Source organism: Triplophysa rosa, linkage group LG13 (assembly GCF_024868665.1).
Source record: "Triplophysa rosa linkage group LG13, Trosa_1v2, whole genome shotgun sequence".
NCBI lineage: Eukaryota > Metazoa > Chordata > Actinopteri > Cypriniformes > Nemacheilidae > Triplophysa > Triplophysa rosa.
This window is the reverse complement of record NC_079902.1, coordinates 2,589,707-2,604,694: the sequence shown is the minus strand read 5'-3', so window position 1 is coordinate 2,604,694 and position 14,988 is coordinate 2,589,707. Positions and strand designations below refer to the sequence as shown.

The following is a 14,988-nucleotide window of genomic DNA, read 5'->3' as shown; positions in this document are numbered from 1 at the left end:
GTGAGTGTGCTACACAGAACTGTCTCAGACCCGTCTTATATTTGAAAGTTGGACCTGAACCCGTGCAGACCCGAGAAATGCCATACCCGGACCCAATGCGGATTTTTATTTTTTTATTATCTTTGTCCACATTTTGCATGAAGGAGGCCCAGACAGAAGGTGGGTTAATCTCTTCATACACATTTTCTTGCATCTTTTTTCACATCACTCATAAAGGCATCCATGATCACCGACCGGCTTGCAGAAACATTAACTTTGCTGCCGCTAGTGTTTTGTCACCTTATTTCCAGGCTCACACTTTACTCATCCTAATATTACAAGGGTTTTACAAAACACGCAAAGTGCTGACTGACACTGATCATGGCGGGTGTTCTCCGATGAATTTGGGTATTACACACAGACCCGCAACCCGAAGTAACCCTAAGTACCCCAAGCTGTCCCCTCTTTCCACGCTATGGCCATCCTGCAGGTCCATCAGGCCAAGGTGTTGAGAGAGCTCCACGAGGGTAAGACCGACCCAGCGCTTATGCAGGAACTCTGCACAGTCACCGATCTCGCTCTACGAGTGACCAAGGTGACCGCGCGGGTCCTGGGTCGGGCGATGTTTACACTTGTGGTCCAGGAGAGACACTTCTGGCTGAACCTTGCACAGATGAGTAACGCTGAGAAAGTCCGCTTTCTCGACGCACCCATCTCGCAAGGGGGGGCTGTTTGGTGATACTGTCAAGCCGCAGTTCTCGACAGTAAAGAAGCAGACCGAGGATATCAAGATATCCTCCTCCGCCACGATTCAGCCGCCCTCTGGCCGTCGAGATCCTGTGCACCGTCTGTTTCCCAGCAGCCCTGGTCCTATTCGACGCCTTCGGTTTCGGCGCTCCCCACTCAGGCAGCCCCCCGGGAAGAAGACATCGAAGAGGAGACCACCACCCCGTCAGCAGCCATGGCGGAAGCCGAAACGGCCCTCATGGGAAGACCCCAGGGAGATCGAGAATACCTTGGGCCCGACCCCAGCCATTCCATCGCTGGTTGGTCGATCCGGGATGGTTCCTGCCCCGTCCCAACAGCCCACTTCTAAGAGTTTTCTCTCTCTCTGGGTGTGTATCACAGCCGCTCTCACCCTCTACACGACGGTGTTCGGCAACTCGACGTTGCATCATGGTGAGACCCAATGTCGAGGATAATCATCAGCCTAAGCACTCTCAATCGATGGTGCGTTGTGCTACATCATCGCCAGGCAGGTAAAACGGCAGTGCGGATCCCTCGCAGTGGGGGGGGGGGCCCTGGAGAGGAGATCGGCTCTGCTGTTTTACCTGCCTGGCGATGATGTAGCACAACGACCACCCCCCGGGAGGTCGATGAAGCAGAACGTACCCCTAGCCTCCCTAGATCAGTCCCTGGGAGCCTGACAAGGCTTCCCAAACCGTCACTGTGACTACGGGATACGATCCGTCTCGGCTACGTGGTCTAACTCCCCAGACGCCCACCCAAGTTTCGGGGCATCCTCTCAAACCTCAGTCAGAGGCAAGGATGCTCCCGTGCTTCGGGCCGAGGTCGCCACCCCTCTGGAGAGGAAGCGATCATGCTCGTCCCTCTAGTCGAGATGTTCAACGGACTTTACAGCCCGTACTTCATCGTCCCCAAAAAGGGGGGGTTTCTAGATCTGCGTACTCTGAACAGGCACCTACTCAAGCTGCCGTTCAGGATGCTCACGCAGAAGCGCATCCTAGCATCTACCAGATGTCAAGATTGGTTCATGGCAATCGACCTTAAGGACGCTTTCTTTCATGTCTCGATTCTCCCTCGTCATCGCCCGTTCCTACGGTTCGCTTTCGAGGGTCGGGCATATTAGTACAGAGTCCTCCCTTTCGGTCTGTCCCTGTCCCCACGAGTCTTCATGAAAATCATGGAAGCCGCCCTCAATCCCCTCAGGGACAGAGGTGTGCGGATACTAAACTTACTCGACGACTGGCTCATTTGACACACTCGCGAGATCTGTTATGTACACACAGGGACCTAGTGCTTCGGCAGCTCTTTGTCTGTTTGGAGATCAGCAGGGAGGGCTGTCTCAAACAGAGATTGGCGCACTGGATCATGGACGCCGTCACTACAGTGTACCTGTCCTAAGATCGTCCGCGCCCACTAGGTGAGAGCTCTCTCCACACGGAGTATAGCCTCCTCGTGGGCACTGGCTCGAGGCGCCTCTCTGGCAGACATCTGCAGAGCTGCGGGTTGGGCTACACCCATCACCTTCGCTAGGTCCTACAGCCTCCACGTAAAACCAGTATCAGCTCGAGTCTTGCAGGCATCAGGCAAGACCGGCGGCGGGTAGGGTGTACGCCTATGACAGTACCTCCCCCCTTTCTTCTAGGTGGGTCGGCGTACTAAATTAGCCTCCCTTCTTCCCCCACTGGGTGAAGAACAGGCACTCCTTCCATCACTAAGCAAGCACCTCCTGCGGGCGGGCTGGGCAGAGCAGCCCTGCCCCTTAGGCCAGGTACGAACTGAGTTATCCACAACATAGCTCTAACCGGACCTAGTGCTACCGGATGTTGTAACCCCCCAGCAGGGCGGTTCCGTCTGATGTATCCTCATGATTGGTTCCCACCTTGGTAACCCACGACCTTCCCTAAGTGGACCTCCACCTCGCGGTTAACTCATTCAGTCCGCACATTCCTCCCATGAGTTCTCCCCTAACAGTGAGACCATGTTGGTATCTCCACTAAACTCCTCCCTGCGGTAGGAAGTGGTCTCTGTAGCACATCCCCCATTTGAGGAAGTAGCGCTTACCCAGTGGCCTTACGGTACCGGGCGGCTTCTCGCTGTTAGAGAAACAAGGCCGCCGCCTGTGAGGCCGAAGGCAGGGGCCTTCCCACCTTTCAAGAAAGCTCTGGGACCCCCTACCTACAATTTCGCGGTAGCGCTCACGGCTGACACGCCCAGGCCAGTCACCATCGCTTCGCTAGAGATTGTGACAGGGCACAGTGTTATGGCGTTTTCCATTGGAACCCCATCTGTTGGCTCGACACAACGTCGAGAGACCGACAGAAAGGGAACGTCTTGGTTACGGATGTAACCTCAGTTCCCTGATGGAGGGAACGAGACGTTGTGTCCTTCTTGCCACAACACGTGCTGCCCACTGCAGCAGTCGTGAGAGGTCTCAGGCTCCTCATAACAAAGGTGAATGAATGAGGCACGCCGTCTCCCTTTTATACCCGGATTTCCGGGGGCGGAGTCCGGCATGCAAATTTCATTCGCCAATTTCATTGGCCTTTTCTAAGAAGTCGGAAGTGATTGGTTCTCAGGGACGAACCCCATCTGTCGGCTCGACACAATGTCTCGTTCTCTCCATCAGGGAACTGAGGTTACACAATTTTGAGGATGTCATTCGTCTTATAAACACTTACAGTCTTTACACAAGACTTGACCCATTAAACATCAAACAGACGAACATGTATAACAGTCATACTCACTTGAGAATCATGTTCATAGTCTCATTCCTGTCTTTTCCTTGAAATGGTAATGTGCCAGTCAGCATTTCAAACTGGCAAAAAAAAAATCTGTTAAACAATGCAATGACCGGCATGTTTACTTGCATACAATCTGTGTGGTGATTTGAGTATTTTAATTTCAGCTAATTTATTTTGTAGAGTTAGGATACCACATTTCTGTGTTCAATTGAAGACACTAATATTCATCCCCATAAAGAGGCAGAAAATACCTTGTCTGGTAAAAGCTCAACCCATGAGGGATAACGGAAGTTACACATAAACGTTAATAGCCCTCTCAATATGGATATTTCTCTTAAACAAACGCATCTATTCTTTGTTAAGACCACGGAGCCGTGTCGAGCAGTTCTTTGATCGATGGATGCACTTCTTGGAGGTTCAAAAAATTGCCCCCATTCACTCCCATTCTACCACTTAGAAGAAAAAAGATACGTGGTATTATAACTCCGACTGCGTTATTCTACAAGAAAGTCATAATCAGTCAGGATACCTTGAGGGTGAGTAAAACATGGGGAAATTTTGTTTTGCTCTGAAATATCCCTTTAAGTTCAAGTTATCCTTAAGTATTTGACCGTGCCAATTTTAACTATTTGTGACAATGACTTTCCATGTATTCATCATTACAGTTGAAGGAGGGCTTATTAAACTTTAAGATAAATGTACTGGTCCAGCTCAGGATATCATGGTGTAGTCATTTTTACCAGATTTTTTTATCACGTGACACAGGCCAAACCGTTGGTCCCTATTCACTCTTTTGTATGTACACAAATCCAATGCAAGTCAATGGGGACCAACGGTTTTCTGTTACCAACATTCTTCAAAATATCTTCTTTTGGGTTCTGCAGAGGCCATACAATTACATGGTTGAGTAAATAGGTGTCTTTACACAGCAAAGGTGTTTACACAGACCGTTAATGCGGATCTGAAGCGGCATAAATGCATTTACACAGGAATTAAAGTTATGCGAAATAATGCTGAACATAATCCAGGGTTCCTACACATTTTCCATTTAGAAATTCCATACTTTTCCGGACACAAACATACAGACTTCCCTGAAGATTTTTCAGACCATATTTAACATCTGAAAAACGTAGTGGTTTTAAAAATCGAACTGTTCACATGTATATTATTATAACATTTTGCCAAACAATCAGTGGACTGTTGTAGCTATACCTCATACAAATTAACACCAAACCAAAACATTTTATGGGAATTTAGTGCAATGTTAATAATTTGTCAAATTAAATAACTGTAAACCTTCAACCCACAGCAACAGAAGGATTGGCGAAATATAATTCATTATTGAACACGAAAAGAGAACTAAAGTCCATTAACTTGAATGGTCCTCCCACCAGCATGGCGCTTGTGTTTGGCATTGCCGCTGTGGCTGGAGGCTCATTCCGACTCATTTTATTTGTTTTTTTGCGCTATACTGTTGTTATGTTTGTCCACAAATGTTGTGTCTACTGCATGGATGTACGATCGCCAAACGATGCTGTTGATCCGATCCTCTATGGTTGAGTGCGGTGGCGTTTGTTCCTGGAACGGCTCGGGTGCGTTCTCAGCCCTGTACATATGTCCGTCTGCACCTGCTATATGTATGCGAAATGGAGAAGGCCTAATGGGACGCACAAAGAAGTGGCAGAAAAGGAGAGGGAAAAGGGTAGGGAGACAGGTGCATTTTAAGAGACTTCTAAAGGTGGGGGACTGTCATGATGGTTCCAGACCATCGTGTCTTCGCACCGTTTTTCCAGATGTCTCCGGGGCTTTGGTCCCGCTGCCTCGGAGAATCTCTACTACTGGTCGCAGAGTATGCGCTGAGCACCTGAGGTCGCTACCGCTAGCCTCTGCCTCGGTTTCAGGTGTTGCATTTGTACCGCTCAAGATGGCCCCGATAAACGCCCGCTCACAAATACCAATCACAAACAAGTCATTTCTGCTCAGTGAATTATTTACTTCTAAAAACCTGGATTTTATGCTTCTGACTGAAACTTGGCAACGGAGTATGGAGTACTGCCATTTGATTGACCTCTGTCCCGCGGATTGTTCATTTATCAGCATGCCAAGGCTCGTGGGCCACAGTGGAGGACTTTTTTAAAATACATTTTATTTGCCAGTCGAGGAGTGCTGATACATACTCTTCTTTTGAACTACAGATAACTAAGGTCGGTCGATTATACTCTTTTTATTGTATTTTACTTTATCGGCCGCCTGGTCCAGTGGCCCCTTTTCTGAGGGATTTTACTGATTTTCTATCATCTATTATTAAGTTGAACAGACTGATTATTGTTCGTGACTTTAATATTCACGTTGACGATGCTGCTTCTGAATTTTTAAACATAATGGAATCTTTTAATTTTATTCAACATGTCTCTGGTCCTAAGCATGGTTAGGGGCATACGCTCGATTTAGTTTTCTCTCATGGTTTAAACATTGCCGCTGTTTGCATTGAAGATGTTTATGTTAGTGATCATACATGTGTCTTATTTGATCTCGCTTGTAATGAGGATCCACTGCCTGTTAAGCGGGTGTCCTGCTCTCCCATGATCAGCCAATTTGCTATTGAGAAATTCTCATCCGCTTTTGACTAAAGTTCGGTTATCATTTCAAATGCCATTGACAATACTCTACAGTCATTTAATGATCAGTGCACTTTGCTACTGGATAGTGTGACTCCTTTTAAGACTCGGCAAATCCCCGCTGTTAATACATCTCTGTGGACAAATGACGCTATCCGCAGTTTCAGGCTTGTATGTCGGAAGACTGAACGTCTGTGAAAAGCTACTCAGCTCCAAGTCCACCGCCCGCATCTGCTAGAGCATCTTATTTTAAGAATCTGATAACTACTGGCAAAAGGAATCCTAAGACTCTGTTTGAGACTATTAACAGCATCGTTTCTCCTATTACATTGCCTGGTCCTGTGTTTTCTAATGAGGACTGCAATCATTTATCTCATTTTGTGGATCAGGTTAAGGCTGTCAGGACTAGCATTGTGCCATCAGAAAACGCTCTTACAGTTAACTCAGAAGGTCTTCAAATTTTGGATTCCTTTTACCCAATTTTTCTGAATGATATCATAAAGATAGTGAGTACGATGAAACCTTCCCAAAAGCCCTGTGGATATTTTGCTGCATCTTTGGTTATGAAATCCATTAGATCTATTGGCCCGTGTTTGGTTGCAATTATTAACCTTTCTCTAAAGTTGGGCCAGGTCCCTAGGTGTTTCAAACATGCTGTTGTTCAGCCTCTCTTGAATAAGAGTAATCTCGATGCCATATCGTTGAACAACTACAGGCCTATTTCTAAATCGCCGTTCATCTCAAAAATTTTGAAACAGGTTGTGGCAGAGTAGTTAAATGCTGTTCTGGAGGCCCACAATATTTATGATAAATATCAATCTGGCTTTCGTAAAAAACATTCCACTGAAACTGCCCTACTTAGGGTCTCAAATGACATTTTCATGGCTTCTGATGCAGGTGATTGTTCTGTGTTAGTTTTGTTAGATCTTAGTGCAGCATTCGACATGGTTGAACACTGCACTTTGATTTGATTGAGGTCAGGGAGCAGACAGAATGGCTTAACCAACTGTCTGCTTGCCGTCTCACGTCGCAGAATACACAAAATGTATGACATATAATAATCCCTTCTCCCAAACATCATAAAATAGAGACCGTTTCTGTCCCCCGGATTAGCAAACATAAAATAATGCGTAAACCTCTTGAAAGTAATTTAATAATGGTTACACAAATTAAACATGAACAAAATACAGATAATCAACTGTTATGACTCTGTTAAGAAATATTAGATCTCTCTCTAATAAAGAACTTTTTGTTAACGATATGATAACAGATCATAAAATAGACATGCTCTGTTTGACAGAAACATGGCCAAAACCAGATGATTATATTACTTTAAATGAATCTATCCCCCAAGATTATTATTGTAGACGAGAGTTATATCCCCCCCCTCGTCTAAAAGGCAGAGGGGGAGGTGTCGCAGCACTTTACAATAACTCTTTTAGCATTTCCCAGAAGTCTAACTCCAAATACAATTCTTTTGAAGTCATGGTACTTCATGTACCAAGTCAACACCTAATACTAAGGACAAAACATTTTTAAAATTTATTCTGGCTATTATATATAGGCCTCCAGGGCACCACACAGATTTTATTAAAGAATTTGGTGGGTTCTTATCAGAACTAGTACTGGCCGCAGATAGAGTCCTTGTCGTTGGTGACTTTAACATCCATGTAGATAACGATACAGATGCCTTAGGAATGGCTTTCAAAGACACTCTTAACTCCATGGGCGTTAGTCAACATGTGTCAGGACCCACTCACCTTCGTAATCATACTTTAGATTTAATACTGTCTTACGGTATAATTTTGGATGATGTTAAAATCCTTCAGCAGAGTGAAGACATTTCGGATCATTATCTGGTATTATGTTTGCTTCACTGGCCTACGGGTGCAAATCAAACTCCTTGTTACAAATATGGTAGAACAATAACTTTAACTACCAAAGATGCGTTTCTCGATAATCTGCCTGAATTGTCTCAAATCTCTAGCATGAGAAATAACGTTGAAGATCTTGACCATTGAAAATTTTAACTCCACCTTCTCGGAAACGCTAGACACATTTGCTCCTCTGCTTTTAAAGATTAAAAATGGCAGTCCCACACCGTGGTATAATGAACACACTCAGGCTCTAAAGAAAGCGGCCCGAAAAATGGAGCGCAACTTTAAGAAAACGAAATTAGAGGTATTTCGTACAGCATGGAAGGATAGTATTCGAAAATACAGGAAAGCCCTAAAAACTTCTAGATCCGCCTACTTTTCATCACTAATAGAAGAAAACCAGCACAACCCTAGGTTTTTATTTAACACAGTGGCTAAATTAACAAAAAATAAATCATCAGCGACTTCAGATTCTGGATATCAGCATAACAGTGATGAATTTATGAACTACTTAAAAAATCCAAGATATTAAAAAAAATTATAACAATGCAATCAGAAGTGAAACCCGCTGAACAAACTAACTATAGCGTCTTTAAGGAGAAAATGCAATTATTTTATACCGTAGATCAAGATGAGCTGTCTAAAATTATTAGATCATCTAAATCAACAACATGCATGCTAGACCCTATATCTACAAATATACTGAAAGAGATGCTCCCAGAAATTATAGATCCTCTTCTTAGTATTATTAACTCATCTCTGACATTAGGACATGTGCCTAAATCATATAAGGTGGCTGTTATAAGGCCCCTTGTCAAAAAAACCAACTCGACCCTAAAGAACTAGGGAACTACAAGCCTATATCGAATCTACCTTTCATATCTAAAGTTCTGGAAAAAATTAGTTTCAACTCAATTATGTTCCTTCCTCTAAAGGAATGACATCAATGAAGAATTCCAGTCTGGATTTAGAGCATGTCACAGTGCAGAGACTGCTTTGATCAGTGTTACAAATGATCTGCTATTGGCATCTGACCGAGGTTGTATCTCGTTATTGGTGCTGCTAGACCTTAGTGCTGCATTCGATACCATTGACCACAGCACACTCCTACATAGACTCGAAATTATGTCGGCATTAAGGGAATAGCTTTGAAATGGTTTAAATCTTATTTATCCACCTGTTTTCAATTTGTAGCAATAAACAATGAGGTGTCACGCAAATCGCAAGTCCAGTACGGTGTACCACAGGGCTCAGCCTTAGGGCACATGCTCTTCGCATTATACATGCTACCTCTAGGAGATATAATAAAGTGACACTGAGTTAGCTTTCACTGTTATGCTGATGATACTCAACATCATGAAGCCTCATGAAACACAGCAGTTCCATCGAATAATGGAATGCATAGTCGATATAAAAAAACTGGATGAGTAACAATTTGTAATTACTGAACTCGGACAAAACAAAAGTGTTACTTATTGGAGCGAAAACTGCTATACGTAACAACCAAGAATACTGCTTAACTATTGACGGATGTTCCATAAAACCCTCGTCGTCAGCAAAGAATCTTGGCATTCAATTCGATAGTAATCTATCATTTAAGAGCCACGTCACCAACACCTGTAAAATTGTGTTTTTCCATCTTAAAGGGGACATTTCACGAATTTTTCTGTGTTTGAGTGCTATAATCAGTTCCCCGGTGCATCTACCAACCCCAAAAAAGGGGGAAAAGTACAATCCAGACATTTTTCTTTGTTACGCCTTTCTCTGAAAGCAAAAAATTAGCGCTTCAGATAACGCACTTCTTCTGACGTAGGAGAATGATCTTATTGTAATATCACTGCCCCTTAGTCTGCTCGGTTCCACCCATGGCACTCCACTGTGATTTTGCAAGCGACACGAGTGTATCTGTAATAACGCAATGTGAAAGTTCGTGCTAAGTGTTTTGTTGTTGGGTGCACAGCCCAGCACAGATCATTATTTAGAGTCACAGCCTCAGAGAAGACGCGAGAGCAGTGGATTCTTTTTATTTTTAATGGGAATCCTCCGGAAAGAGTTAGCGTTAACTAGTACTATAGGTCACCAACAACATTAGCGCAATTAACTTGTGTAACATGACGGTAACAGCGTCATTGTGTTTACGTAACTTGCAATAAAGCAAAAACAACAAGCCTAGCATATGATCATCGTTACATAGACAAACTAATATGTGTGCACTTGTTTTAGCGAAAGGCATAACGTTAATATGATGTAATCATAGCAGTACAACACGCGTTGTTACGAGCTGAACCGTTTTGACTACGTGACTGTTGAAAACAGTTTTGAAGATTTAAGTTTGTAAAAAAACGTGCCATGTAGACACATCTTGTCCAATCCGAACTTGTACAGCTTGTTCGGATGCCTCTTCTTCTGTGTCTGACTCTGGCTCAAACATATAAGGTTGAATCGCTTTGTCTCCTCCAGCAGCCATCTCTCGCTTAGGATTTACGCTCAATGGTTTCTATGGTAGCTTGAGAATGTACGGGCGTGGACACACCTCCGTGAAGTTGGGGGTGTGGTTATCAAGTGCCCATCATCATCATACGGAAGAAGCACTCAGAAGCGGCCATTCTTGAGAACGTGTTTTTTGCAAAGTAAAGATAGTGGCGTTGTGCTTCATCCTTGAAGTATTTTGACCGAAGAATGTCACATCTCTTTTATAAAGACCTCAGAGAACTGTATCAACTTAGGTAAAGTAGGCAAAAAACCTCCCCTTAAGAATATATCTAAACTACGTCATATACTGTCAATGTCAGATGCAGAGAAGTTAATTCATGCATTCATGATATCAAGACTAGGTGGTTCCCCTGCAGGCTTATTACAAAAACTCCAACTGGTCCAAAACGCGGCAGCTCGAGTGCATGCGTGTCTGTGTGTGTGTGCTTGTCTGTGTGTGCGTACTTGCTTGTCTGTGTGTGCGTGCTTGCTTGTCTGTGTGTGTGCGTGCTTGTTTGTCTGTGTGTGTGCGTGCGCATCCGTGTGACTGCACGTCTGTGTGTGTGTGTGTGTCTATGTCTATGTGTGTTAGTACGTGTGCATATTGTGTGTGTGGAGTGTTTTGTATGTGGGTATGTCTGTCTTTTCACCTTTTTCTTGTTTTTACAGGTATAACTTTATTGTTTTGCCTATATTCAATATGTCTCATGTACAGCTGCTTTGTAACAATTAAAATAGTAAAAAGCACTATATAAATAAAGTTGAGTTGATTAATAGATTGTACTCCCTAATGGGCATTTCCAGGTCAGCTTTGGAATGGTTATCCTTCTATCTGAATGATAGGGGTTTTTCAGTGTCTATAGGACCTTATATGTCAGATTCTGTCCCTTTGTCCTGTGGTGTGCCTCAAGGGTCTGTGCTTGGTCCTCTGTTGTTCAATCTGTATATGCTTCCTTTTGGCAAGATTATTAACAGTTTTAAAATAACATCTTATCATTTCTATGCCGATGACATTCAGTTATATGTTTCTTTTAGTCCTGATGGTCTAGATAAACTGTCAGTTCTACAGAACTGTCTAGTCGCCATTAACAAATGGATGGCAGACAATTTTCTTCAACTTAATAATGATAAAACTGAGATGATGATCTTTGCCCCTGATAATATTACTCCTAAGATTAAGCAGTTTATGGGGGGCTTAGTACGGTCTGACCGCAGTGACATAAGAAACCTGGGTGTCATCTTTGACAGAGCTATATGCTTTAACAGTCATGTAAAGTCTGTAGCTCGTTCATGTTTTTCCATCTCAGAAACATTGCTCAGATTAGATCTTTTGTCTCAAAAAAAGAGATTGAGATGCTTGTCCATGCCTTTATCTCATCACGATTGGATTATTGCAATGTTCTGTATACTTGTTTGAACAAATCGTCTTTGGAGCGACTACAAGTTGTACAGAATGCAGCTGCAAGACTTTTGACGAGTTCCAGCAAGAGATCCCACATCACCCCGGTTCTTAAGGACCTTCATTGGCTGCCTATTGCTTTTAGAGTGCAGTTTAAAATTTTAGTAATTACTTATAGGGCCTTGCATGGTCAGGCACCTTCCTATATTCAGGATCTATTACATGTACATTCTCCTGGTCAGTCTTTAAGGTCCTCTGACCGGGACCGTCTAACTATCCCTAGAACACGTCTTAAGACAAAAGGTGACCGTGCTTTCTGTGCTGTGGCTCCAAGACTCTGGAACTCTCTCCATCTAGGATTGAGATCAATGGGCTCTGTAGACTCTTTTAAAAAACACCTAAAGACACACCTCTTCGGACAAGCTTTTAATTAACAGTACAGCTGGGCGGTTATTAAATTTCTGAGATATTTGGGCTCTAATTGGTTTTTGTTGTTATGTTTTTATTTTATATTTGATTGTATGCATGTTTGATTGGTTTTACTGTTTTACTAAGTGTTGTAAAGCACTTTGTGATTCCTTTTCTGTGAAAGGTGCTATATAAATACTTTTTACTTCTTTCAAAATTTGACGACGTTCAATCCGGGCCGTACGCAGGATTTTAGAAATACTGAGGTCCAAAAATTGAGTTTGTCCCAAACATAAAAATATTTTCTTGAGCTACATATGTGCATTTTAGCACAATTGGAGTGCAAATTAGATAACAATAGCTAAAACCATGTCTTTTTATGTTCATCAGTGATGAGTAAACGCATGGTCAATAGATATTTTTATACAAATATTACCAGACTGAAATACAATCAATCTTTCAAGAGCATTTCAGAATCAGAAAGAGCTTTATTGCCAAGTGTGCTTGGACACACAAGGAATTTGTCTTAGTGACAGAAGCTTCCAGTGCATATACAGGTTAAAAAAGTGAAGAGGCACAGGTAACAAAACGTAAAAAATAAATATGTGAGAGACAATACACATTTGACAGAAAGGACAATATAGCGGCACAAATAATACCAAAGCCGCTAAGGAGCTGAGTGAGGAACTTCGTGACTCGTCAATCATCGTAACTCTTGCATCTTCCTTTTTATTTATCATTATGAACAAAAGTAGCTACGATAAATATACGGTCAACAAAAAATATGTGCTCCCGCACTCACCCCCATCGTTCCTTCCAAACACATACCACCACAGGTGTTTAAACATGACATAATAAATGACACTCCCCCTTTCCCTTCATCACGTGACAGTCACCTCCTCACATGGCTCCTACATTCCAGCCCCTAATTATTATTACTCCATAATAATTACACACATTATATACAACAAGGAGACATGTAAAAATACAAGATCTCAAATACATCAAAATGAATTTACATCAATTATCAATATTTATGCGTTTACAAAACCATTTTTAAGTATTGAGTCCTTAAGTAAAGTCTTTAACACTTCAGTGTCAATATAATGGCTTTACCATCATTCAACCATACATGTGAAGGTAATGTCTGTGTAAAGAGTCAAATATTCTTTCAAGGGAAATGTCACATTTCTGCATCTTGCAGAAGGCAGATTTTTGTAATTGGTCTATTTAAATAGTTGGTCTTGGTCTTCAGTCGTACTTGACGAACAAAGCCTTTATCATCTGGAAAGGTTTGAATAACTTTTCCAATTATCCATGAATTACGTGGTGCTGAAACATCAACCAAAAGCACAATGTCACCTGGAGTGAAATTGCGGGATGGGACTGATCATTTTTGTCGCTTTTGCAATTGAGGTAAATATTCTTTTGTCCATCGTTTCCAGAACAAGTCTGATATATACTGGACTTGCTTCCATCTTTTACGAGCATATACATCTTCCTTTTGAAAAATCCCTGGTGGCAAGTATGGTATGGTCTTTAACAACAATAAGTGATTAGGTGTCAATGCTTCTAAATCATTGGGGTCTGTAGATTCTTGAGTAATTGGACGTCCATTAACAATAGCTTCGGTTTCACATAAAACTGTATGGAGACCTTCTTCGTCGAGAGTTTGTGTTCTTAGGGTGGCATTAAGTAATCTTTTATAGTTCTAATCAATCTTTCCCATATGCCTCCATGATGTGAACCAGATGGTGGGTTAAAAATCCACTTGATTCCTTTCTGCAAAAGTGTGTTATTAATTTGAGATTGATTCCAGACTTCAATAGCTTCCCTCAACTCACGTTCTGCTCTGTGAAAATTTGTACCATTGTCTGATACCATTTCTAAAACTTGTCCACGTCTTGCGATGAATCTTCGTAGAGCATTAATGAAGGAATCAGTATCCAGTGATGATGCCACTTCAATATGAATGGCACGAATGGTAAGGCATGTGAAGATAACTCCATATCTCTTCACGGTACTCCTCCTGCTCTTTATTACAAAAGGTCCAAAGCAGTCAACTCCAACATATGTGAATGGAGGCTTGTCTGGAGAAACTCTATTCAGAGGTAAGTTTTGCCATTTGTTGATGTGCTGGTGCTGCTTGTAAACGTCTGCAGATCACACACTTAGATATTGTTTTCCTTATGGCTACACTAGCGCCAGGTATCTAATATTTCTGATGTAATTTAGACAGCATATAATTTCTGCCACCATGACCCACTTCCTGATGTACATGTTTAAGAATGATGTCTGAGATATGAAAGTCCTTTGGAAGTATAATGGGATGTTTTGATTCTTCAGGCATAACTGCCCTACTTAACCGTCCACCTACTCTCAAAACACCATCTTCAAGTATTGGATTGAGCTTATAAATGTGACTGTTCCGTTTTACATGTTCTCCCTTTTGCAGACTTAAGAATTCTTCAGAGTATCTTCTTCTTTGACAGTAACGAATGACCTCTAATTCAGCCTGTTTCAACTCATCCATGGAGAGCTCACTTTCACCAAACTGAGCCTTTATTTTCTCAATTTCTTCTTTCAAATGTTGTCTCTGTCGGTTTTCATCCAGGACAGGTTCTAATAAAGACATTCTCAATTTCCTCCTTTGATTTAGATTTAGGAGTAATTGTTTAAATCTGAGAATCCAAGCTACTGATCTCTTCAAACAGATCCAGGAAGAAAAGTACTGGATAAAGTTCATT

General features: G+C 42.4%; 1 protein-coding gene across 5 annotated transcripts in view; it reads right to left on the bottom strand.

Moving 5' to 3' along the window:
* rps6kal (ribosomal protein S6 kinase a, like) overlaps positions 1-14,988 on the bottom strand; it is a 128,101-nt gene that overhangs the window by 75,817 nt on the left and 37,296 nt on the right. For all 5 annotated transcript variants that reach the window (XM_057349128.1, XM_057349127.1, XM_057349131.1 and 2 more), the window contains one exon: positions 3,471-3,541. In XM_057349128.1, the coding sequence (XP_057205111.1) occupies positions 3,471-3,541 (71 nt within the window). The remainder of the gene's footprint in view (positions 1-3,470; positions 3,542-14,988) is intronic.